This window comes from Astatotilapia calliptera, chromosome 1, assembly GCF_900246225.1.
Source record: "Astatotilapia calliptera chromosome 1, fAstCal1.2, whole genome shotgun sequence".
In the NCBI taxonomy this organism is placed as follows: Eukaryota; Metazoa; Chordata; class Actinopteri; order Cichliformes; family Cichlidae; genus Astatotilapia; species Astatotilapia calliptera.
Genome location: NC_039302.1, coordinates 694716 through 718267, shown reverse-complemented (window position 1 = coordinate 718267; position 23552 = coordinate 694716). Strand labels below are relative to the sequence as shown.

Below are 23552 nucleotides of genomic sequence, written 5' to 3'. Positions count from 1 at the left end.
TGCCTTTTGGGGGGAGTTGTGCTCTGTTTGGTTTGGGGTTTTTAGTAGAATTGGGGGGTCGGGAAATGGTTTTGTCCAACTTTTGTTTTAGTACATCAACAAAAGAGAAGCAATTTGAGCAAAATTACCAAAATACATGTGGTCATATTTTAGACATGACACTATACTTTTGAAATACTTGAATGATATTCAGAAATCATATTTAATTTCCATTAAATGTAAGGTGAAAAACTGCAGTAAGACTGAGGCTAAAATTTTAATTGAATTAGACAAATGGCTCAAAGCATGAACTGTATATCTGTGGTATCCCACGGTGCTGAGTTTGATGTTTGTCACACTAAAATGTTTCAGATCATCAAACAGATTGAAATATTAGACAAAGACAACACGAGTAAATACAAAATGCAGTTTTCTGAATGAATGTGTTTACTATTAACAGGAAAGAAAATTCAAACCTAGCTCTGCGTGAAAAGCTGATTGCCCATCTTGTTATAACATAGATGAACTGTCTTTGGAAAATCGAGTCTCTAGCCACACACAGACCTGATTACTGCCACACCTGTTCTCAATCAAGAAATCATTCAAATAGGACCTGAATCACAACGTGGAGTAGACGCAGAAACAAGTTTGTTTTTTAAAAAGTTAGAGTGCATCCAGAACCAGGCTTTAAGACTCTGTACAGGTGCAACAAAATCAACCCCAACAGCTACACTTCAGATGGAAATGTGAGAAATGCCTCTTGATATCAGAAGAAAACCATTTTCATTAAATTACTGAGTGAATTTGCAAGGGCATGGACAGGATCACCTCACACAGGAAACACTTAAACCTTGTTGGGAGAAAGAGGTGTATGGGCTCAAACTTCATAAAAACTCATAAATATTTTGTACTTGTACATCAGACTGCGTAGTTATGAACCGAGTTTTGCAACCTTGTAAACCAAAACATCTGAAAATGTTATGTTTGTGCATCTAGACTGTGCGTGTGCAAAAAAGATGTTAAGGTCTATTTACAAATACAAAGCAAAGAAATGTGGGCTCTATCTAATCCAGCGATTTAAGTTACATTTGCTAATGTTTTTGAAGCTTGTAAATAGGTAAGAATAGTTAATAAGTCTACAAAAATGTAAATACAATTCATACTTTCCTTTTTCTCAAGTAACTTGCATGTGCTCCCTCACTGCTAAAGCTTCCATCCAGTTAACAACAGTAGTTAGTGAGGAATAATATCATGGAGGACAATGACAAGTTATTTAGTTACATTAATTTCAATGACTTTTGTTAAGAAACACACAGTGTGATGATGCTCACATTAATTCATTCGACCTTTTTATGTTAAGAATTAGTTGAAACGATGTTTTGTGAACTTTTCCCTCAGAACTGCTGGCTGACACCCACTACTGTGGTTGTCTCAGTGAGCCTGTGTGGAGACAGTGACCAGATAACCAAGCTAATCACACATCATATAAAATACTGGTTGATAAGAAGGCAACATGAAAACATTTTCTAACATCTTTATTTGCTGCTGCTTTCAATTTATTATGATCTGGAAATTAATATTTAATTTTAGACAGTATTACATAAAATACCTTTTAAAAGCTTTTTATGACAAGATAAACAGCCTGGTGACTTCATTTGACAAAGTCGGTCCACTGTGAACTTCAGTTCAACCTGAATTGAAGATGAGCATTCCACATCTGATCACATTCTACAACATCTCGGAAAACTGGCTGGAAATTAAGTCCACTGGAGAGAGCTGCTGAATGAAGAACAAACTAACCAGACAATGCATCTCATAAATGACACGTTACTTCTTGACTGTAGCCTTGAGCATATTACCTTAGCTTGTCTCATATCAGGACAACCACAGACTGAAGTGATAACATTGATAATAACGGCATTAATTACGACATCCTTCGAATTTCATCCACTCTAACAATTACAAAACCCTGGTGTTGAATGGAAAGGCCATGTTTAAAGGGTTAGTGGACTTCCTGAGTTCATAGACCAGCCCTAGTGACAACTAGCTATTTTTCATCCTCATACAGTACTTCATCTATGGGCACATCATGGTTATCAACAGGTACTTTTTCACAAAGCTGCTCTTTGAAGGCCAAGGCAATTGTGTAGGGCTTGCCTTTGGGGTGTTTTTTGCAATGCTCCAGGTAGTTATCATAGAAACCCTTCCCTCGTCCCAGTCGGTTCCTGGCGCGGTCAAAGCCCAGCCCTGGCATCAGAATCAGGTCCAGACCTCCTGGATTGTGCAAGTAGACAGTATAATTACTGTTAAAGTTCTCATTGTGTCTGTACATATACATCCTAACTCATAAATTCCTGTTTAATCTGTATGTAGGAAGGAAAAACTGAAGTCTTTGTATGTTCCCCTGACAGATTTATGCCCAAGATAATAAAAGCTCTTGGTCCCCATTCAACATTTGCTAAATCGTCTGTCGGGAAACTTGGGGTAACCCTTGATTCCGGTCTCATGTTGGATGTTTATGTCAAGTCTCTGGTTCAGTTTTGCTTCTATCACGTAAGAAACACTGCCAAATCAAGTCCTGTTGTATCACACACTGAACTGTAGATTGGTATTGATGCATTCAGTTCATCACATCTGGATTACTGTAATTCATATTGATTTTTCTGAGAAAAAACTCCCTCTAGGTTGTTCAAAATGCTGCAGCAATGGACCCTGAACTCACATTTCATTCTAAGATTCTGGTTCTGACTTTTAGAGCTCTTCGTGGGCAAGCACCAGCTTACATTATTGTAATTCTACACTCTGTGTCCCTAGCAGGGCCCTGAGATCATGTAATCAGGGCCTACTTGTTACAAGGCTGAGAGCTAAGGTAGACAGAGCTTTTGCCACTGTGGCCCCCAGACTCTAGATTTCCCTTCCCCTAAGCTTGAGATCTGTCGATTCATTAGTCTCTTAAAAAAACAACCAAAAACTAATTTTTTGCGTTTGGTTAACTTTTTGAATCATTACTGAAGACAAATGTAGGCTTTCAGCACACATTGACCCAAACATTTTTCGTTTTAACAGACTTAGTAATTGTTGTTTTGGTTGTTTTTATTGTCTTCTTGTTTTAGTCCCTCTTTTTATTTTATATATTTTATTTTATTGCATCGTAGTTGTGCATCGAATTGCAAAGGGTTCAGTTGCTAAAGTAAATAGTGAAGGAGGTAAAGGATAACCTTTGAAGGCCAACGCCTCTAGGAACGGGGTAAGCAATTTAGTTTTTTTATATACATCAGTTGGTGCAACTTTTTTCCCTGTTTTCATCCTGTTTATGGCTGTTTCTGTTTCTTCCTCGCTAATCACTTGTTACAAGTGGTGCGCATCTCCCTTTTCTATAAAAGCAAAGAAATTATTTTGGTTTTGCCATTTCCATTTCCTGTTTCTATTTCAGTAATGTATAGTTTTGCATAGTACATTCTGCAGAATCAGAATACTTTATTAATCCCGAAGGAAATTAGGGTTACAGCAGGCAGCACGCTAATGGCGCATGCGCACTTACAAAGGAACCTTCTGACCAACTTTACACAAACATCACATTGGGGAGACATGTCAGAAAGGTAGGCTGATAGGAAAAAACAACGAAAATACATAACATAAACATAAATGTCCTGATTTTTAAAAATCTGATATTAGATCTTAATATAATGTTCTGAAATGCCCTGCAAAATAAACTGCGTTACTCAAACCACGTATACTCTGTGGTTTAGAGCAGGATAAACACGTTAGCTTGCAATACTGTGGTGAATTCAAAGTAAAGCACTGTCTTGAACTGGTGTGCAGTGGCTGTGGTGTTCATGGTTCAAGGTTCTTTATTTGTCACATGCATAGTTATACAAGTATAACACACATCGAAATGTAACCTGACACTCTCCTCGACATGTGCAAATATAGTGGGGGGGGGTAGAGGAAGAACATTATATATATATATATGGTATATGTATGGTCGGGGTTAGGTTACATCAAGTGTAACAGAGAATTTGATTTGAAAGTTGAATTTTAGACCACCCACATTCAGTGTAACAATTGGTTAGTATTAAGGTGTGTCTGCCCCTATTGCTCTTATTAATAAAAGTGTCTTGTGTGTGTGCATGCTAACCTGAAGCCAATGCTTCCTCTCTGCTGTCATCTTCCTTAGCAGGTTGTCGGATATTCCAGGAGGTCAGAGGCAGCGTCTCTATGTCCTGCAGACTGTTGACCTTCAACATGTCCATATGACTGCTAGTGCTCTCATATCTAGGAATGAAGCAGCTTTTACCACACTTAAACATGTCCTTGATGATTTCCTGAGTATTTAATTCATCCTTCATACTCAGAAACACAGCAATCCGCTGAGAGGACATGTACTTGGGGTGACTGAACAACTGAAAGAAAATGCAGATGAAGAGAAAATCAAGGTTCTGAATCCTTAATCTTCCATGAGTAAATTAATTTATTAATTTAATTGAAAATACCCTGTAAATCTGAATGCTCAAAAGAATTAAATAAATTAACTAATGTGAAATTATTTTTTAAAACTCAAAAAGCTCAAGTTTATCTAACATTTTCTTACATTTGAGTTAATTCAACGTATTATTTTTGACCAACTTAACTTGTTGGGCCACTCTTTGCGACTTGCAAATAAGGACTTGCTACTATCATTTATATCATTTAATTTTACTTATTTATTTCACTCCTATAGCAGTAATCTTTAGAAGGTTTTTGGGTCTAAGATACACTGCCAGTAAAAAGTTTAGACACTTTTTTCTTTAATTTTTAGGACTATTTACATTGTAGATTCTCACTAAAGTCATCAAAACAGTGAATGAACACATATGGAATTATGTAGTAAAAACAAAAGTGTGAACGCAGATAAATGGCCTACAGAGTTGCAGAATGGGATGAGTTTCACCTTGGGTGTGTTGTCCATTACTATGAGAAAAAATCAGTCCTTGTACAACCAAGAGCTTTGTTTACATTGGCAGCAATAAGTTGGACTTGTTCCAGTGGGTGCTGGACTCCGCCTAGGCTGCCCTTTGTCACTGATTCTGTTCATAATTTTTATAGACAGAATTTCTAGGTGTAGCCAAGCCAGGGCCAAGGCCAGGCTTCCGGGTATCTCCCATTGGGAGGAGGCCCCGGAGCAGACCTCCATGTCAGGTTCCATGTTTTAGCCATTTCTGGATAATGCAGCAGTTTTTCACACAGGTCCATGTAAGTTTGGATCCCCCCCCCCCTTAATAATAAACACCTTTATTACAAACTGCATTTTGTGTTTGTTTGTTGCACAGTGTATTGTTAGATAAAGGTCCAGCTGCTGAATTTTCAGACAGAGAAAGGAGTGAAGGATGTAACGTAAAGACTGCTCAGTGACACTTGATAAACTACCAATTTATCAAGTGTACCAATTAAAATGACCTGGAAGGCCATAATTTTTAAACAGATACTCGATCCGTGTGTAGCGGCAGGTTAGCGGCTCACAGCCTGTCCACTAAGAAAATCGACTGTAGCTGACATTAGAAATGATTGTGAGCTGTTAGCATGTTCCCCACACTGAGCCACTAAAACAGATCTTTGTGTTACTCCACCTGCTAAATCTGATGACTGTTGTCATTTTCCTGTTTAGGTGTGGAAGCAAAGTCACCCCCAACTATTTTTTTCTATTCCCTTATTGCTTGTGTCATAAATAAACGTTTCAAAATAAGTACATTCATTAGCATTAGAATTTAGATTTACATAACAGTTCTATTTTCTTATAAACATTATTTTTGTTTTACAGTAATATATGAGAAGGTCTAGCTACCAGTGCGTGAAAGTAGTTGGTGGAAGTGTCCTTTTTAAACTTTCTTACTTTTGTACATTTCAGAGCTTGCACCTTTTCACTTTTACTTCAGTAAAGACGTTGAATAAGTACTTCAGCTTTTGCTGGAATCATTTTTAACACTAGCATCTTTACTTCTACTTAAGTACAGCATGTCTGTGCTTTTGCCACATCTGTATACACATGTTTTTGCATATATGTAAAAATGGCAATCTTCTTTTTCGGCGAAGTCTTTATAATACTCGCAGAAATGTTAGAATCTGGGGATGCAACATCTGAGACACACAGACTGGTTTCCATGAACATTTCCATGAACATTTCCATGAACATTTCCTTACCTTCTGTGAAACGACCAGAGACTGCCGTCGTTTCTCGTCGTCCGTCACTGTGGCAACCCGTCGCTTTACTTCTTTCCTCAGGGCTTGCTTTGCTGCTCGCAATGCGGCCATTCTAACATTTAATTAAGCCAAAGGAAAAGAGATGATTTACATTGCGTTTGAGCACGTCTACTGGCAAAACCTTTGGTGCCGAGTTGTGTAACAGGCGGGATTTCGACATCTATTCTGCTTCATGCAACTGTCCCAACATTAAACACTAATAGGCTTATCAACACAAGACTGGCACTGTGACGAGTAAACGAAGTAAAATCAGGACGGCCCTGAACCGTAAAAGATCCGTAAACGTTACAGTAAAGCTGTGGTGGACACCACTACCGAACATCTTTCTTCGTTTGTATTTTAAACGTACTTCGTCCTCGTTTTTGCCACGTTGCTGCCCCCACGAGTGTTGGAATATCATCATCACTGCGTTTTTTTATACTTACAGTTAAACAGTGACGACATATAAGGGTGCGCGCGCATACTTCTGATGACGTGGCCACTATCGACTAGGGCCGTTTTTTTTTAATGAACTTTATTTAGAACAATAACAATGACAATCTCAAAGAGACAAGCCACAAATCAATCAGAACAGAATCACATCTCCTGTACACCACAATGAAATCGACAATAACTGAAAGTAAACATACATACACACACACACATATATATACATATATATGCATATACACATGCATACATACACATCCATATTCACACATCTACATAATAATAAAATAAAAAGACGAATAACCAATACAAAAATAAATAACAATAAAAAAAGAATGAAAAACAAGGAACAGAAATAAAGACGACAAGGGGGATCATAAAATCTCTAAAAGTGAGGTTCCATAAACAAGACACATAACTTAAATAAGGGGCTAAGAAAAATCAAACTCTTCTAAAAATCTATGCAATTTGATTGCTTGGGGCTGACTAGGGCCGTTTGTTTGTTTGTTTGTTTTTTTGTTTTTTTCCAAAATATTAAACTTTATTAAGAAACAGTATACAGAACATGTATACAATCAGAACAAAATTAACATATGCCAGGGGGTGTAATACAAAGAATTACAAACATTCAAATAATTTGTAATTACTACAAATAGTAATAGTTTTCATAGCCTTTTTGTTAAGTGATCCACTAATCAATTTTATGTAACATAAAACATCATTACAGTAATGTTTAAAATTAGGTTTTTTGTTACTGTATTTGCATTTGTGAAAATAAAATTTAGCTAAGATAACTAATAAGTTTATTATAAAGTAAACATCTTCTTTTTTTTGCCTTCGAAAGAAACAAAATACAACATTTTCCCGTTTCACAGTAAAGTCTTTATAGAGATGTCCAGCAATGAATCTACTGAAGTCTTTCCAAAATGTTCTAACGTATGAACAGATCCAGAGGTGCTGCAGTCTCAGGATGGCTTCCACAAAATCCACAGCTCACATTTATGTCCCTTTTGAACTTCGTCATGTAATGATTAGCAGGATAAAATTTATGCAGTATTTTAAATGAGACTTCCTTCACTTTATTCGTTACCAGATACTTGTTAGGAATTGTCCATACTCTTTTCCAGTTAATGTCACTGACAAAGAAATTCCAATAAGAGACCACATGTGGAATAGTTAGAGATTCTGTCTGGAACAAAGCACGAATATTCTTATTACTTTTACTGTGGTTTGTTAGACAGATTCTTCCTATGTGTGAATCTAAAGGGTTGGGGAGAGAAACAGATGATATGCAAGGTTGAATACCTTTAAAAAGCATTATAATACCCGTAGGTATTGCATCAAATAATATGGCATATTCTTTGGGTGTGGCTGGAAATTTATAGGTGTTTAATACGCGCATGTTCTCGTAACAATGCAACTAACTGTTTGCTCTTCATTCAGTGAAGTGAGCATCACACGCTGCTCATATAAAACATATTCTGACAAACAGCCGCACAGCTGAGGAGCCTTTTTTTCAGAAACTTGAAGGATAACTTCCCAAAGTCTGACCTGCATCGGACCATCCGCTCAGTGTCCGTGGTTACCATGGTTACTGCAGAAGCTGCTATGAATTAAACAGTTGTCCCTGAGATAACTTACCGGAGACATGAATGTTTGTTTTTCCATTACAAAAGAATTGGATGACTTGGATAACTTATAGGAGTATCAGACTCCACGTGCCATGTCCTCGGAAATCTGGACTCGTGTGGATTTTTCAAGGACAAACTGGTAAGAGTCGCACACCACTATACTGAAATAAAGAAGCTATTACTGAAATACACGTGCTATATTATAAACTATGATATAAAACTTAAGGTTTAGTTATAAAGGACACCTTCCTACCTTTAGTCTTATTAATGAGCAGCATCAGTTGTCTTCTAACATCCAAGAGTCTGCACGATGTGTTTCATAGGTCCTAACTAGAGATGGACGGTCCGATACTGACCTAAATTACTGGATCGAATATCGGAGAGAAATAAAAAATGTAATCCGATCCATTAAATATCAAAAAAGCACCTCACAAAACTTGCGACCTGGCGTAACTCGGCTCACAACCGTAGCACATCGGAGCATTATGCATCAAGTGATAGAGCGGCTGTGGCGTGCGGGACCTGTCACGGTCTGGTTGAGCATTTGGAGCCTTGCCACCAAACCGGCATTTCATCTCCAAGAAAGTGATCCCAGAGAGAAGTAAAGCAAATGTTTGTAAAGCATTCCAGCGTTAAGCTTAACAACTGATATATGGAGCGACTGCCTCTTCTCTCCCCCTCCCTCTCCTGCTGCTACTTAAATCATGAAACTGATTAATGATCAGCTGATCGGCTTTTCTGTCGCGAGTCCGTCTCTCTTGTTTGTTCGTGCCAGAAAGAGGAAACAAGCGGCTGAACAACAGCAGCATGTTTAAGCTTGATAATTTGTTGTTAGAATTTATTTAATATTACTTTCTACACCAGGATCTTTTTCTATGTAGCTGACGGCTGGTAACTGTGCAGGGGCGGATCTAGCAAAGTTTAGCCAGGGGGGCCGATAGGGCATGAACAGGGAAAAGGGGGCACAAATATATACTTTTCTTTCTTATTCTCATTTAAAATGTCTAGCTTTTAATAAATAATTATCTGAATCTTACACCCAAAATTTTAATCTGATGTAAAAAGTATAGAAGACCATTACTGTATATAGTAACTATTAAGTCTAATATACCCTTGTAAGCTATAGTACTTTTTCCTTTGGGAAGGTACCACCTGTGCAGTCTGCAATTCTGTTGAAGAAAGATGTTGAATCTATTTAATATTTCTTGAAAAATAATTGATTTCTGTGCATTTTTTTCACACTGCATCAAATTAAAGTTGATTACGTCGATTAAGCATCATGAGGTGGGGGGTGGTTCCCTTTTTTTATTTATTTTTTGCTGGGAGTTTGCAACCCTATTAGTTAGGTTGCTTACTCTTTTAAATACCAGAATAGGGAGGATGGAGTAGGTTTAAGTTTATTAGATTCATCAGTTTTGCTGAACTATGAAATATTTTCGGTGCAGTGTATTTTTTGCATACAGGTATAACAAAATAGCATTAGTGTTTTTTTTAAACTTGAGTTTGGACCCATACAAAATGCAGCAAGATATTAAAAAAACAGTTTTATTGATTATAAAACACACTATATTGGATTCATATCGGTATCTGCCGATATCCAAATTTATAATATCAGTATCGGACATAAAAAAGTGGTATTGTGCCATCTCTAGTCCTAACATGAGGATCCCAGAACCAAAAAATAACCCAAAGGGTTAAAAAGATTTCCACATTGATGCAGATGATGTATATGATTGTGGGACTTGTATAAAAAAAATGTATATGCCATATTTGTCTGTGAAGGTTCTCAGTCATCCAGGTCATCGTAGTCAAAGGAGCTTGCAAAGAAAAGCGTCTGGACTTCTTTAAGCTGCTTGAAGACATTTCACCTCTCATCCTAGAAGCTTCTTCAGTTCTAAGGTCAAATGGCGGAAAGTCCCAGATTTAAACCCAGTGGGAGTATCCCCCCAAAGAGGGACAAAAGGACCCCCCGATGATCCTCTAATCATGGTGTGAAAATGGGTGTGGGTCCCAATCAGCCAGGGTTTCAGGTGAGCTCATTGTGAAACCTGGCCCCACCTTATCATGCAATTTCCTGAGGTCAGATGGCCCAGGAAGTGAGTGGGCGTTAAGGCGTCTGGGGGAGGGATCTCAAAACTGGATTATAGATGGCAGACAGTTGGTGTCGTAAACCACCCTCTGTTCAAAGACGTTCGCTCACAGTGAACGTAAATGGCTTCTTTCACTCCTCTTTCAAACCATCTGTCCTCTCTGTCCAAAATGTGAACATTGGCATCCCATTTCACCGAAACAATAACATAGCGCACAGTGTGACGTCAAAAAAGGCACACACATTTGACGCTGTGCTTGTCTGGAGGAACGGAGTTTTCGAAAATCTCCACCCTGGCAGGTGGTTTCAAAAATCTCAGTTTTCAGTGACCAAAAACGCCATTTACGTGTGGACTAAAGGTGCAAAAATATGGGTTTTCAAAAATACCCGGGTACATGTGGATGTGTGGACAAAGCCTAAGGCTTTTCGTTTGAAAACGCATCCTTTTCTCTCCGTTTTGGCCTCCCATCCACACTGAGATGGCGTTTTCACAGATGGAAAACACAGCGTTTTGAAAACACATACATTTCAAAAGGGTGCTTTCCGTGGCAGTGTGGACAGCGAAAATGGAGACTTTCTAAAACGATGACGCATGATGCAGTCATGTGATCAATTAAACTAAGGCTACGTTCACACTGCAGGCAAAGCGCATCAAATCCGATTTTTTTTTACCCTATGCCACCCATATCCGATCATGCTATGACAGTGTGAACGGCACAAATCCGATATTTTCAAATCCGATTTGGGTCACTTTCGTATGTGGTACTGAATCCGATACATATCTGATGTTTTAGAAAGCGACTGCTGTTTGAACGGTCATGTCGCATTAAATCCGTCTTTTACGTCACTGACACAAGACAGACGCCAATTATCAGCGCCGGGGAAGCGCCCGAGAAGACATCGCGAACGCTTCCTGGCCATCATAGCTGGACTGGCCATCGGGCATACCGGGCATTTGCCCGGTGGGCCGCTGGCGATTTTTTATTTTTATGGGCCGATGGATATTTTTTTTTTTTTTTTTTTTAGGAAGGGTATATATAATGAAAGGTGTTGGATTGGCCAATTGGTCATGATCGACTCTGGGCTGGACCAATTACAGCCGAGGAGGCTGGATGCACCCTCCCCCTTGTTTAGCAATCACGTGATTTTCGCGCATTGCATGCCGGGAACTCGTGGCAAAACAATCCAAGTACCGCATCAAATGCAAGCATTTGCAGCACCGCAAAACGTTCATTCTCCGGTTCCAATACCTTCTTTTTTTTTCTTTGCCGCACAAAAAAGGAATGTACAAAACAAAAGGAGAACAATGCCGGTCCGTACAAAGACAGACTCGACGAAAAGACAAAGAAAAGATACGAGGAAAAAATCAAAGGAGTGAAAGGGTCAGACCCTTACGAGCACACAGAGTGGACAAAAGACGTCAGTGTGCTGCCAACTTTCACCACGCTCAGATTTATAATTACACGGTTCTTGGAGTGAGTGCACACACTCATGAAGTTTAGTAACTTCAGGTCACTGCAACAAGCCCAGGTACAGTTTACCGACGGATGGGTACAGGACCTTGAAATGCACCGTGTAGGACGAAAGACTATTGTACGTATCATAAGTTTACCAGTCTCACAAATCGTCTTCATAAATACACATTCATTAACAGTTTATTAATAGGACCTTTGAGCTCAACGGTAATTAATTAGTAGTGGAAATAATTTCTGGTAGTGTAACAGTGTTTGTGGTATTATTCCACTTGCCACAAATATCAGTGTAATGGGGAAACAGCGCCCCCCCGCTCTCAGTGTGGCTGGTTAGGTGAGGCTGGCTGCAGTAATCGCTGCCAGTCTGCCGTAGCCATACGAGAGGTGAGTTGTATTGTTCCGCACACAATATAGCTAAGTAGTACAGACACATAAAACATGTTTGATTAGCTGACGAGCACCGAGTGTAATAAGTGCTTAGTGGACACATGTCCAACACCAGTTTTATGTACTTTTCATTTGTTTATTACAGTTTTTTACAGACGCTAGGACACATTTCTCAATACTTAGGTCACGTTTGCAAAACTCCTCACACAGTGAGCACAACAGAAGTCTATGTGGGCTAAACTGAGGACCAGTTATCATTGTTTTGGCACAAAATGCATTCAATGACTACATCTCTCAAATTACATGAATCATCTTCTCACTCAGACACAACAACTGCCAAAAACCTTTGTACGGACAGGACATTTTGCATGTGCTTACATACTGTTTTCAAAACTGTTAAACTCATGGTCAAAACAATAACACAATGCAAAACTTGAAAAGACAGCAAAATCCAACGGCAATATTTTACTGAAACATATTTTAAATCTAACAATGCAGTTTAACCAGCCACAGCTGATTCTCATTGTGGATGAACATCTACACAGTTATTACTCCTTTAATTTTTCAACTCCTTCAATTCTGGCATGCCAGAAGATTCTTTCCTAGGTGTGTTGCCCAAGATGACATAAGATGTGATGTGGATGAGAACCTGTGGCCAAATGGAGAAGACCGAGTAGATTAGCATTACTATTGTATGTGTATCAGTGGATGGTGTGTATACGAATTCTTGTATTTTGGGATTACTTAGTGCAAAAAAATAAAAATACATAAACATAAATACATGATGTCTGATTCATTCCAGTAACATATATTGAAATTATAAACAGAGATGTGTCCTTGTTTTACACAGGAAAACACTGTGTAATGCTACATGTTGTTAGTGTTTTTTAGATCATTGTTTTGTGGGTGACAAAGTGTGTTTGTCGGCTGTCAACCTTTGCTAGTGTTCTGGAGGAATGTTTTTATTTGAGACCTGAATGAAGTGTTTTGGTAGTTGTAGTGCATTTTGAATGTGGAATGAACTGCTTTGCCAAGCTGAGGGTCAGTTAGGAGAATTGTGTGAAGAGTTTTGCAAAAGTGACCTAAGTATTGAGAAATGTGTCCTAGCGTCTGTAAAAAACTGTAATGTGTGAAACTGTATGCTAAAGCGGAATGCTAATGAGATGTTCTGCCGTAGTGTGCTGTGCGGAGTGGTGTGTGGCGAGCCTGTGCACTGATAATACACCGTTGTTTCCATTCGGGAAATAAAGTGGCAACGATCGATCAGAGACTCCTTGTCTTTTTAAAAACACTACACAACGCAGAGTCGAGGAGTCTGTTTGGGCCGAACTGTTGCAGCGGGATGAAGCAGAAACCGGTTACAGTAGCATTACAGAAATGTAGCAGTGACAATAATATTGTATGTTGTAATCGCAATGGACAATAAGTGATACAAAACAACTGTTTTATCCTGTGAATAAAAGTATATGTTTTTGTCAATGTACCATGGTAATAACAGAAGCGAAACACAATATTGTGTCAGGACAATTTACTATTTATGCACAATAAATAAAGGAGCATAGCGCGACAATTTCTGTTCAGCGCCAGACTTGCTTGTAACCTATATCACCAATTATGTTAAGAAAAATGACGTATTAACTACTAAAAAACTCTGACCTTTGTGGGAATGCTTGGAGCAGACTAACATGTGAGCTGGAGTGTTCTGAGACGTTATATTTGGTATATCCAGACCATCCGTCGGCTCTTACTTCGGAAACATGGCTTAAAAAATTTCTCTTCAACGACGTAATCCGATAAAAAAAAAAAAACGATCTCTTTACCCATCGGCTTCCCGTGGCTGTCATGCGACCGGCTATTGAAGTTAATAATACAACAGCTTCTTGCCATTTTTTGGGTTTCTTTTTATCGCTGTGTAAGTGAGTTCAATTGAAAGCCTGCGTGCGCTAGTACCTCTTGCCACAAGTTCCCAGAATCCTTTGCGGTTTTATCCCTGAATGACGTCACATTTTCAATCTTTATCCTGGTGGGCCGGTCTCTAGTCAAAATGCCCGGGCCGATTTTTTGTCCCAGTCCAGCCTTGCTGGCCATCCCGTGTAGATGTCAGTGAAACTGTTGGAAAGACAACGTTGGAGAAACGTGAACATTTTATTTGTACTGCATAATCTGCAGATTCTGACAGAAATCTGCAGCTATCCTTTGAAGCACCGCTCCTCTCTAAAACAGCAATAAGGATCATTATTAGGTTATTTACATTATTATGTAAATAACAAAATAACTTAAAGCAAAAATTGGGAAACGTGAAGACCGAAGTCTTTATATTAAGGGCCATCAGTCAAACAATACTGTTTGCTCTGGGTCTAAACAGAGCGTGTTGTGTGTGACATCTTCTTTTGCGCATGCGGGCCGCATCGAGCGTTCACACTAGAGCACGTTTGCTGTCGCATTTTATTTGTAGTGTGAACAAGCAGACAAAAAAAATTGGATTTGATCAAAAAATCAGAATTGAGCATCAAGACCTGCGGTGTGAACGCAGCCTAAGATAGCGGAGGGCATTATATAGCAGTGGTTTTGTTTGCTCTCAATTTTGACAGCCTATTAAAGATTAATATCAGTCTGTACATGCTCCAGATAGCTTTTCTTCAAATTCTTTAACTTTCACTCGCTTTTGCAACTTTGTACTTTTGTGTTACTTGCAGCAACAACTGTACCTCATTGTTATTCCATTTAAAAAACTTGGTGCTTTTCCTCAACATTTTGCTGCGACGTTTCAAAGAGCCGGAAAGTAAATAAGCGGCAGACAGAAATGAGTCAGGTCAAATCATCTTGGGTTTCACATATGAGCAGTACTGGAACGTAAGCGTTTTCGGCTGTTTCAATGTGGATGCACAACTCTGTGAAAACGACTGAAAACGCTACTGTGGACGCGGAGCGTTTTCACACACGAAAACGCCTTTCAAATCTATCCGGGCTACTATTAAAAACCAAAACAAACAAACAAACAAACAAATAAAAAAAAACATTAAAAGTCACAAAAACCTACAAGGGCACTTAACACCACACACAGTCAAACAAAATACACAAAAAAGTATTAAACAGAAAAAAAAGTATACAATCCTAGTAATTTGCACCCCCACAGGTGAACTGCTGCCTGAGCCAAATGTAGTTGTTGTGATATTTGATCCCAGCGCACTCCAAAAAGGAATGTAGAATAGTTCTGTGGCGACTGAAACAAGTCAAACATCGCTGTAAACAACCATCAAAACGCACGGGAAGGGGATCACGAAAGCCCGACTACTTGGGCACAACAATTATAAACCGTCTCACAAAATAAAACTGTAGACAGGACAAGATAGCAGTTCCTTAAAGGATGGGCCCAAAACAGCGGCTGCTGCAGGCGTTTCCCTCATCCTGACACATATCTTTATATTTTGCTGGGCAAATTTGGTTACCAGGAACAGTAATTTCTTGACAAATGTGCAATCATACAGGTGTGGTGAAAAGTTTAGATTCACTCCTTATGGGTATGAGTGTTATGGGAATTTGGGTTTTTAATGATTTAGCTGAACTGTTTTTTGTTTTTTTTTACCTGAATGGTATGATTGTACAGTATTGTATCTTTAATGACTTTAAAAAGTAAGAATTGGGTGCACACGTTTTTAATTTACTGAGGAGAACAAACGGCTATATGGCAGCTGTGTCACTGACAACTGACAATCTAAATGTTCTTGCTTAACAATGACTGTAAAAAAATCAACATTGATCAGAAACTTTTATTCCTCATTTATGCAAACAGATTGAAAATTGGAATTATTTCAAATATACAGTTATGTTGTTTAAAACTGTTCACTATAAATGAGTTTTTAGCTTCAGCCTAAACTGAAAATGTATACACAATCTGAAGACAAATAAAACAAAGCTCAAAATCAAGATCTTTTTTTTAATTTTTTGTTTTTTATTATTTGTTGGTAATAATTTCATGTGGTCTTTAGTGAACAGTTCCACAAGTTCTTGTTACTCTTCTGGGCTTTTAAATAAAGTGAGTAATCTTCTTTGTAACGCCAGGTAAACTTTAGCGTACACATGAAAACATCCTAGAGAAGATATTTGGTCTCTTAAATGGTGCATTTCTTATGAAACTTTTGACAATCTCTTTGTCAACATTTCGGTGGCCAATTTTCATTAACTGCATGACAGTGTTTGGATATTTCCACTTTTCCTGGAGTTCATTGTATACTGCCACGCTGACCTCTTCAATGTCCTCCAAGGAGATTTTAAGCTTTTGGGACACAATTTTAGCCCAGACTTTTTGGGCAAGCCTCTGTTTAATGGCTTCATCAGCCCCTAGAGGCAATTTCCCTGCTTCATTTGTATTGCTCATTGCGTGCATAACCAGATCTCTGGCAAAGCGTTCCACAAGTTCTCTGTACTCGTCTCGGTTTTTAGATAAAGTGAGTATTCTTTTGGGTAATGCCAGCAGATGTCTGGTGAATGTTGGGACAGTAATATCATCCTCAAGCTCTTCCTTCAGACTTGAAATCAAATGATTTTCCTTGCACTTATGCACTTTACAGAGATTGGTGAAAATGGCTTTCGCCATACTGGGCAGCCTCTTTGGACATAGATCCAAATGTTTTCCCTCAATTTCAGGCCAGATTTTCTCCATCAGACAATAACAGTTGGGAATCCTTGTGGAGTCTTTGTGTTTAGAGGAGACTTTCTCTAAGGCCCGTGAAACTACCAACTGAGTAAGTGCATAAACAAACATTTTTTCTGCAGACACATCATCAGATGCCAGACTGATGACAGAAGAAGAACCAACTTCTGACTCATGTACAGCTGGAATCACAGGCTTTTCCACGGGACAAGCTTCTATTTTGTCCCAGTGTTTTGTATCAGCTGTGGGCTTTTTCTTCATACAGCTTTTCTTTGGTTCTGCTGTGGCTTGGGATTGTGTGTCCACATGCTGAAGATTTGCACTGGCCTCTGTCTCCAGTTCCGGAGTTTCGGTTTTCTTATCATCACCACAGTTGTCTACAGAAATTTCTGTAACCATGTCTTCCTTTGCTGGTGTTACCCCTGTTTTCTCATGGGAATCAGCGTCCACTGACTCAAGACACTCCTCTGTCTGTGTGGACACTGGAGCTCCCTTCTCCATGGTTGTCTCTGTTGCATCCACTAACATGGAGCAAAGTGATGTTGTGGCAGGTATGTCTGCTCTTTGTGAACTAAATGTGTTTAAATGTTGCTCGCTATTCTGATGCATGAATGCGCTCTGAACTAAATCGCAGGTGTTTATGGAGTTCTGGAGTTCTATTTATAGGCTCGGGTCCTGTAGGCCCCGCCCACTGCCCTTTGATAATTGCCAAGCCCCACCCACACCGAATGACTGTTGCCTAGCAACCGCTAGACGATCGTAGCATGGATGGGCACAGCCACTGTGACGTCATCCAGTGTTCTTTGATCAAAGAGAAGTAAGTGTTGGCTTTCTTGCCGCTCAGCAATTGATAACAAAGAACCTTGAAATGTGTTTTTAGCTAAACTTTGACACAGCTGCAGCACATTAATAATAATGAGAAGCTACTTAATATATATATATATATATATATATATACACACATATATATATATATATATATATATATATATATATATATATATATATATATATATATATATATATATATATACACACACATACATATATATACACATATATATATAAGGTGTGTTGATTTCTCCCTAAGATGGCAAACTGAAACACTCAGTTGGTAACTTTTGGAGATTTATTTCCCTGGATGATTGAGAATGCATCAAGATGAAACACAAAAGGAAGTTCACAGCTTTTTGCAGCTCCCCCACTCCCCTCCCTCCAGAATTCCCAGGTAACGACCTAATATACATATGAATGACTAGCCAATTTAGCTTCCACTTGGCTGAAGCTAAAGCTTAGCTAAAAGCCTACCAGCCATTTGGCTGCTCTCCGGGTTTTAAAGGTAGAAAGGTAGAAGCCTGGGACTCCTAGTGTTAAGAATTCTGAGTGACTAGGGCCGTTTGTATTTGCCTTCTCGTGGACTTGTGATACGTCATCAGTCGCGGACCAAGTACTGTTCCAGAATGCGTCAAGTAGCCAAGTACGCTCAAAATTCCCGGATGTGCTCTCGCTATCATTTCATTTGTTTGTTCATTTTCAGGCACAACAAATACCTATATTGAACATAAAATGCACAAAACAAAAAACAAAAATTGCCTGCTATGTGTTCTCCCATTCTGTCGAGCACGCTTCGGTGCTGATTGGTGTAGACTTGATGCAGTCAAATATCCCAGAATGCATTTCGTCCAAAACGGAAACGCAGCAATGGCGGAGGAGAGTGATAAAGGCTGAATTCGTCCTTTATTACCTTTTTTTCTTCTTGGTGCTTATTGGCATTTAACAAACAACGAATTGGTATATTACTGCCACCAACTAGAGTGGAGTGTGGACTGGATGTCGCATAAGGATTAGATCCAATCATACAAATGTGTTTGTCTTAAGTATTGTGTGATAACTTTTATTTCTTGAGTTATTTCCAAGCAACTCAGTTAAATCTAGTTTCAGTTTAATTCTATTTAGGCTTTGAACCAGTTGTCTTCTTTTTTCCTCATGCCTCTCGACAGTGTAGTATAGCATGCTGTACTGTCTCATTATCTCCACAATACACAGCACATTTTCCAGTGCAATGGTTCCCTAAAATAAATAGTGTGCTGTTTAGCCAGGTGTGCCCAAAGCGGTCTCTCTCTTTATCAGTTGTCATGTGTAGGTCCCCACCCTCCTCACCTGTGGATCGACACCCACCTGTTTCTGACAAGCAGTCACTACCCCCTACTTAAGACAGTGGCCGAGGGTCATTCCTCGCTGGATTGCTGACCTACCTCATTAGTGAATCACCAGCTCATCTCAGTATTTTCTGACAAGCTAATAAGCGAGTTATTGTGAGCGATAACTCAATTTATAAAGTAATACATACAGAGAAAAGACTGCTGTATTTACTGTAGCACACAGGTTTCCAGCTGTTTTAAGCCGCATGATACCTGCTGAGAACACCTGAGACCCAGCACATTGTTTTCAAAACCCCCACTGGCTTTCAACACTCAGTGGAAATTAAACATTATTGCTGACAAATAATGTTTGGTTTATTTCAGTATTTTATTTGATTCCGAGCAAATCGGTTATAGCCAAGATTAAAGTTAGTTTTATTGAACCCTAATGTCTCACTCAAGAGTTGTCGGTAAATTTGGAAATTAATCTTTGCTCATCCTAACTGCTTGGTGTAGTAATGTGCTATTCTTATTTTAACAATTTATTAAAGCTAACATTGACAATATTTTAATCCAGGAGCAAAGTTCGAGCATTTTCACCAGAAACAGAAACATCTGGTCAAGCATGATGTTGTTGTACATGGAAATAAAATTTAAAAAAAAAGGGGGGGGGGGGGGGGAGTAATATTAACTCCATTCTAAACATTAGCTGTCTGTACATTTTTGGAGTCTATTACAAATAATAATAATAATAATAATAATAATAATAATAATAATAATAATAATAATAATAATAATAATAATAATAATAATTCTAACATCCACCATGTTATAAAAACTCTGTTAAAGGAGAGTTCCATTGTACCATGTGAAACTAACTTAACATCAAAACATCAACCACTTAACAAACTCTGAAAGCTTTTGAGTTTATTTGTCTCCTCTCATAAGGAAAATGAACCCAACAATTTGCTGGGACTCAGTTGGATAGCTCATTTTACAATGTATTTTAATAGAGAGAATCTTCCTTCAACCTACTCTTTCAGTTCTAAGTGGTTGCAGATGCGCTACAGACAGCATTTGAAACATCAGCAAACATTGAGCTTTTGAGTATGGAAGAGGATTAGGGGCACAAAAAGAAAAAAAGTGGGCATGTCTTTTTTTCTTCTTTTCCAAGAACTCTGAGATTAAAATCAGAATTCTGAGAAAAAAAAAATTCTGGGGAAAAAGTCAGAATTCAGACTTTTTCTCAGAATTCTGGAAAAGAAACAAAAAACAAAGACTTTTTTTTCCCCAGTGGCCCTAATCCTTTTCTATAATTGAGCCTTTAATCAGCTTTTACAGTTTTTCCCAATTGTTTACACACATTTTTTGAAAGCATGCCTCACTACACACAAATCAAAAAAACACACACAATGGGCAAAACCCTTCAATTGTCCTGCAAAATGAAACTCTACATTCAAAACAATGTAATTTCTTCTTACAAGAAGTCTAAGACCAGGCAACAAAATAAGTTTGACTTGTTGTACGTCGGAAACCACAGCAAAATACGGAGAGTGTCCTCAACAGCCAGAAGAGAGGAGGATATGATACCGAGGATGTGGACAACTGGGTGAAGAATTTGTCTGACAGACAGATCACCCAAACAGAGAAAAACATCCTTGCTAAAGGGTTGAATTTTGCTGTCACGCTGAGACAAATCCCGCTAGTGGAGCTGATCACAGCCACAGAAACAGCAATTTGAAATAACAATATTGCAGAAGTGGAAGCAGAGCAACTACGGACGAAAGTTTTAGCCTGTCTCAGCAATGCAAAGCCCCCAGTGTCCAACATCACCATGGAGGAGAGGAAGGCACTCACATCACTTAGTGATGACAACAACATTATCATCCTTCTGGCGGACAAGGGTAGGTGCACAGTATTGCTAAACCAAAAAGACTATCATGAGAACCACCTGTCCTCAGACATCCTGGTGAACTTCTATCGCTGCACCATCGAGAGCATCCTGACCAACTGTATAACAGTCTGGTACGGGAACTGCTCTGCCTCGGACCGGAAGGCGTTGCAGAGGGTCGTGAAAACTGCCCAGCGCATCGCCGGAGCACCACTTCCTGCCATAAAAGACATCTACAGGAAGCTGTGTCTGAAAAGGGCTGGGAAAATCATCAAAGACCCCAGTCACCCATCACATGGACTCTTCACCCTCCTGCCCTCTGGGAGGCGCTACAGGAGCCTCCGGACTAAGACCACCAGGTACCGGAACAGCTTCTTCCCCACAGCTGTCAGACTCCTGAACTCTGCCTCCTGACATCTGACCCACGTTAAACTCATGGACTGAACATACACACACCCACAATGGACAACTGTACCCTCAAACACAATAATAACATGGACTGAACCACCACTCACAACCACCAGCACTTTATATACCTCTGTAGAATTATATCTCACTTATCTTAACTGCACTACTGTATAGCTCTGTGTAAATAATCATTCTGTACATACGATAATTTTTAATCCTACAACTGTTTACAACTTGCATAGTTCCCATTTCTGTATAGCTGTATATCCCAGATTCTGTAGAGTTTTTATATCCTGTACATAGCTTGTACTCACTACAGCCTGTACATACTTATAGTTATAGAATATTCACAACATACTTCATACCGTGTACATTATAGCATACCATAATAGACCCATTTCTGTAATATACTCACATATCTATACTATTGCTAATATATATTGTAATATATCTATATCACTAAAGCACTTCTGGATGGATGCAAACTGCATTTCGTTGCCCTGTACCTGTGCATGTGCAATGACAATAAAGTTGAATTCTATTCTATTCTATTCTAAAATACTTATGAGCCCCTGAAACGAGACCCAGGAAGTGGCTACAAGAAGAGGGTGGGAGACTGTCTGAAGCAGTTAGACCAAGACAAGGCTATCAACCGGACCTCATACCACAGGCTATATCCAGGGGGGTCTACACCAAGTCTGAAAGGTTTACCAAAGTTACATAAACAGGGTGCACCTTTAAGACCGATTGTCTGTATGATCAACTCTGTCACCTATAACATCTCCAAGTTTCTGGCTTCAATCCTCAACCTGTCACGGTCCTGGGTCTTATGACCCAGTGTTTTGAGTTTCAGTTCTTTTGATGCTGTTAGTGTATGTTCTAGCTTATTATGTTTCCTATGTGCATCTGTTTATCAGTTCCCCCTTGTATTGTCATACCCAGTGAAGTCTCCCTTGCCCTTCGCTTCGTGTGTTTCTTATCTATGTGTCTTATGTTGTCAGGTCTGCGTTTCATTAGATTTCCTGTTTTATTTTGAAGGGTTCCTGTGTCCCTAGGTTCGATGTTGTTAATGTTACGCTCCCCTTGTCACGTCGTTATGTTCATGTGTGTCAGCTGTTTCCCCATGTGTTCCCACTTTCCTCATTATCCTCCTGTGTGTATTTAGTCCGCGTGCTTTCAGTCATTCCTGGTCAGGTCGTACTGTCACAGTCTGGCTGGGGCAGACTGTATGTGTTGCAAAAGAGGACTCAAACGCAGACCAAAACGTGGCGTGGATTAACAAAAACAAGCCGTTTATTGAGGCTAGCAACGAGGGTACAAATAATAGGGCATTGGTGAACACTAAACACTAACCTAAACTGGGTGAACTAAAACTAAACATGAAAAACCTTAAGCATAGTGAACTGACAGAGATACCTGGAGATGAGACATGGATGAGCAGACGACCTGACCAGGAATGACTGAAAGCACGCGGACTAAATACACACAGGAGGATAATGAGGAAAGTGGGAACACATGGGGAAACAGCTGACACACATGAACATAACGACGTGACAAGGGGAGCGTAACATTAACAACATCGAACCTAGGGACACAGGAACCCTTCAAAATAAAACAGGAAATCTAATGAAACGCAGACCTGACAGCATAAGACACATAGATAAGAAACACACGAAGCGAAGGGCAAGGGAGACTTCACTGGGTATGACAATACAAGGGGGAACTGATAAACAGATGCACATAGGAAACATAATAAGCTAGAACATACACTAACAGCATCAAAAGAACTGAAACTCAAAACACTGGGTCATAAGACCCAGGACCGTGACACAACCCGCTGGTGGGCAACTCTGAGCACCACATCCAGAACACCCTGGATTTTGTTGGGAAGGTGAGAGATGTCATTATGGAGGCAGATGAAACCATGGTCTCGTACGACGTTACATCTCTCTTCACTTGCATCCCAGTCACGGAAGTGTTGGAGGTAGTTCGTAAGAGATTACAGGATGACACCAACCTCAGCAACAGGACCGCTCTCAGCACCGACCAAGTGTGTTTGAACTGTGTCTTCATTCCACCTACTTCACATACAAGGGTCAGTTCTACAGGCAGAAACATGGGTGTGCCGTGGGCTCCCCAGTTTCACCCATCGTGGCCAATTTGTACATGGAGGAAGTGGAAAAGAGGGCTTTGCTATCCTCCCCTGGAACAACACCAAGCCATTGGTTCAGGTA

The 23552-nt window shown here is 39.3% G+C and overlaps 1 protein-coding gene across 2 annotated transcripts; it reads right to left on the bottom strand.

The window, feature by feature from the left end:
* Positions 1-1497: 1497 nt before the first annotated feature.
* On the bottom strand, positions 1498-6660 carry mthfs (5,10-methenyltetrahydrofolate synthetase (5-formyltetrahydrofolate cyclo-ligase)). Of its 2 annotated transcripts, none has more exons than XM_026184106.1 (4): positions 6642-6660; positions 6157-6268; positions 4118-4382; positions 1498-2253 (listed from the first exon to the last, which is right to left on the bottom strand). In XM_026184106.1, the coding sequence occupies exons 2-4, from the start codon at positions 6265-6267 to the stop codon at positions 2027-2029; spliced, it is 603 nt and encodes a 200-aa protein (XP_026039891.1). In that variant the 5' UTR covers position 6268; positions 6642-6660; the 3' UTR covers positions 1498-2026. The 2 variants fall into 2 exon arrangements, with proteins under 2 accessions (XP_026039891.1, XP_026039810.1); XM_026184025.1 differs by lacking the exon at positions 6642-6660 and adding an exon at positions 6566-6635.
* Positions 6661-23552: the final 16892 nt, after the last annotated feature.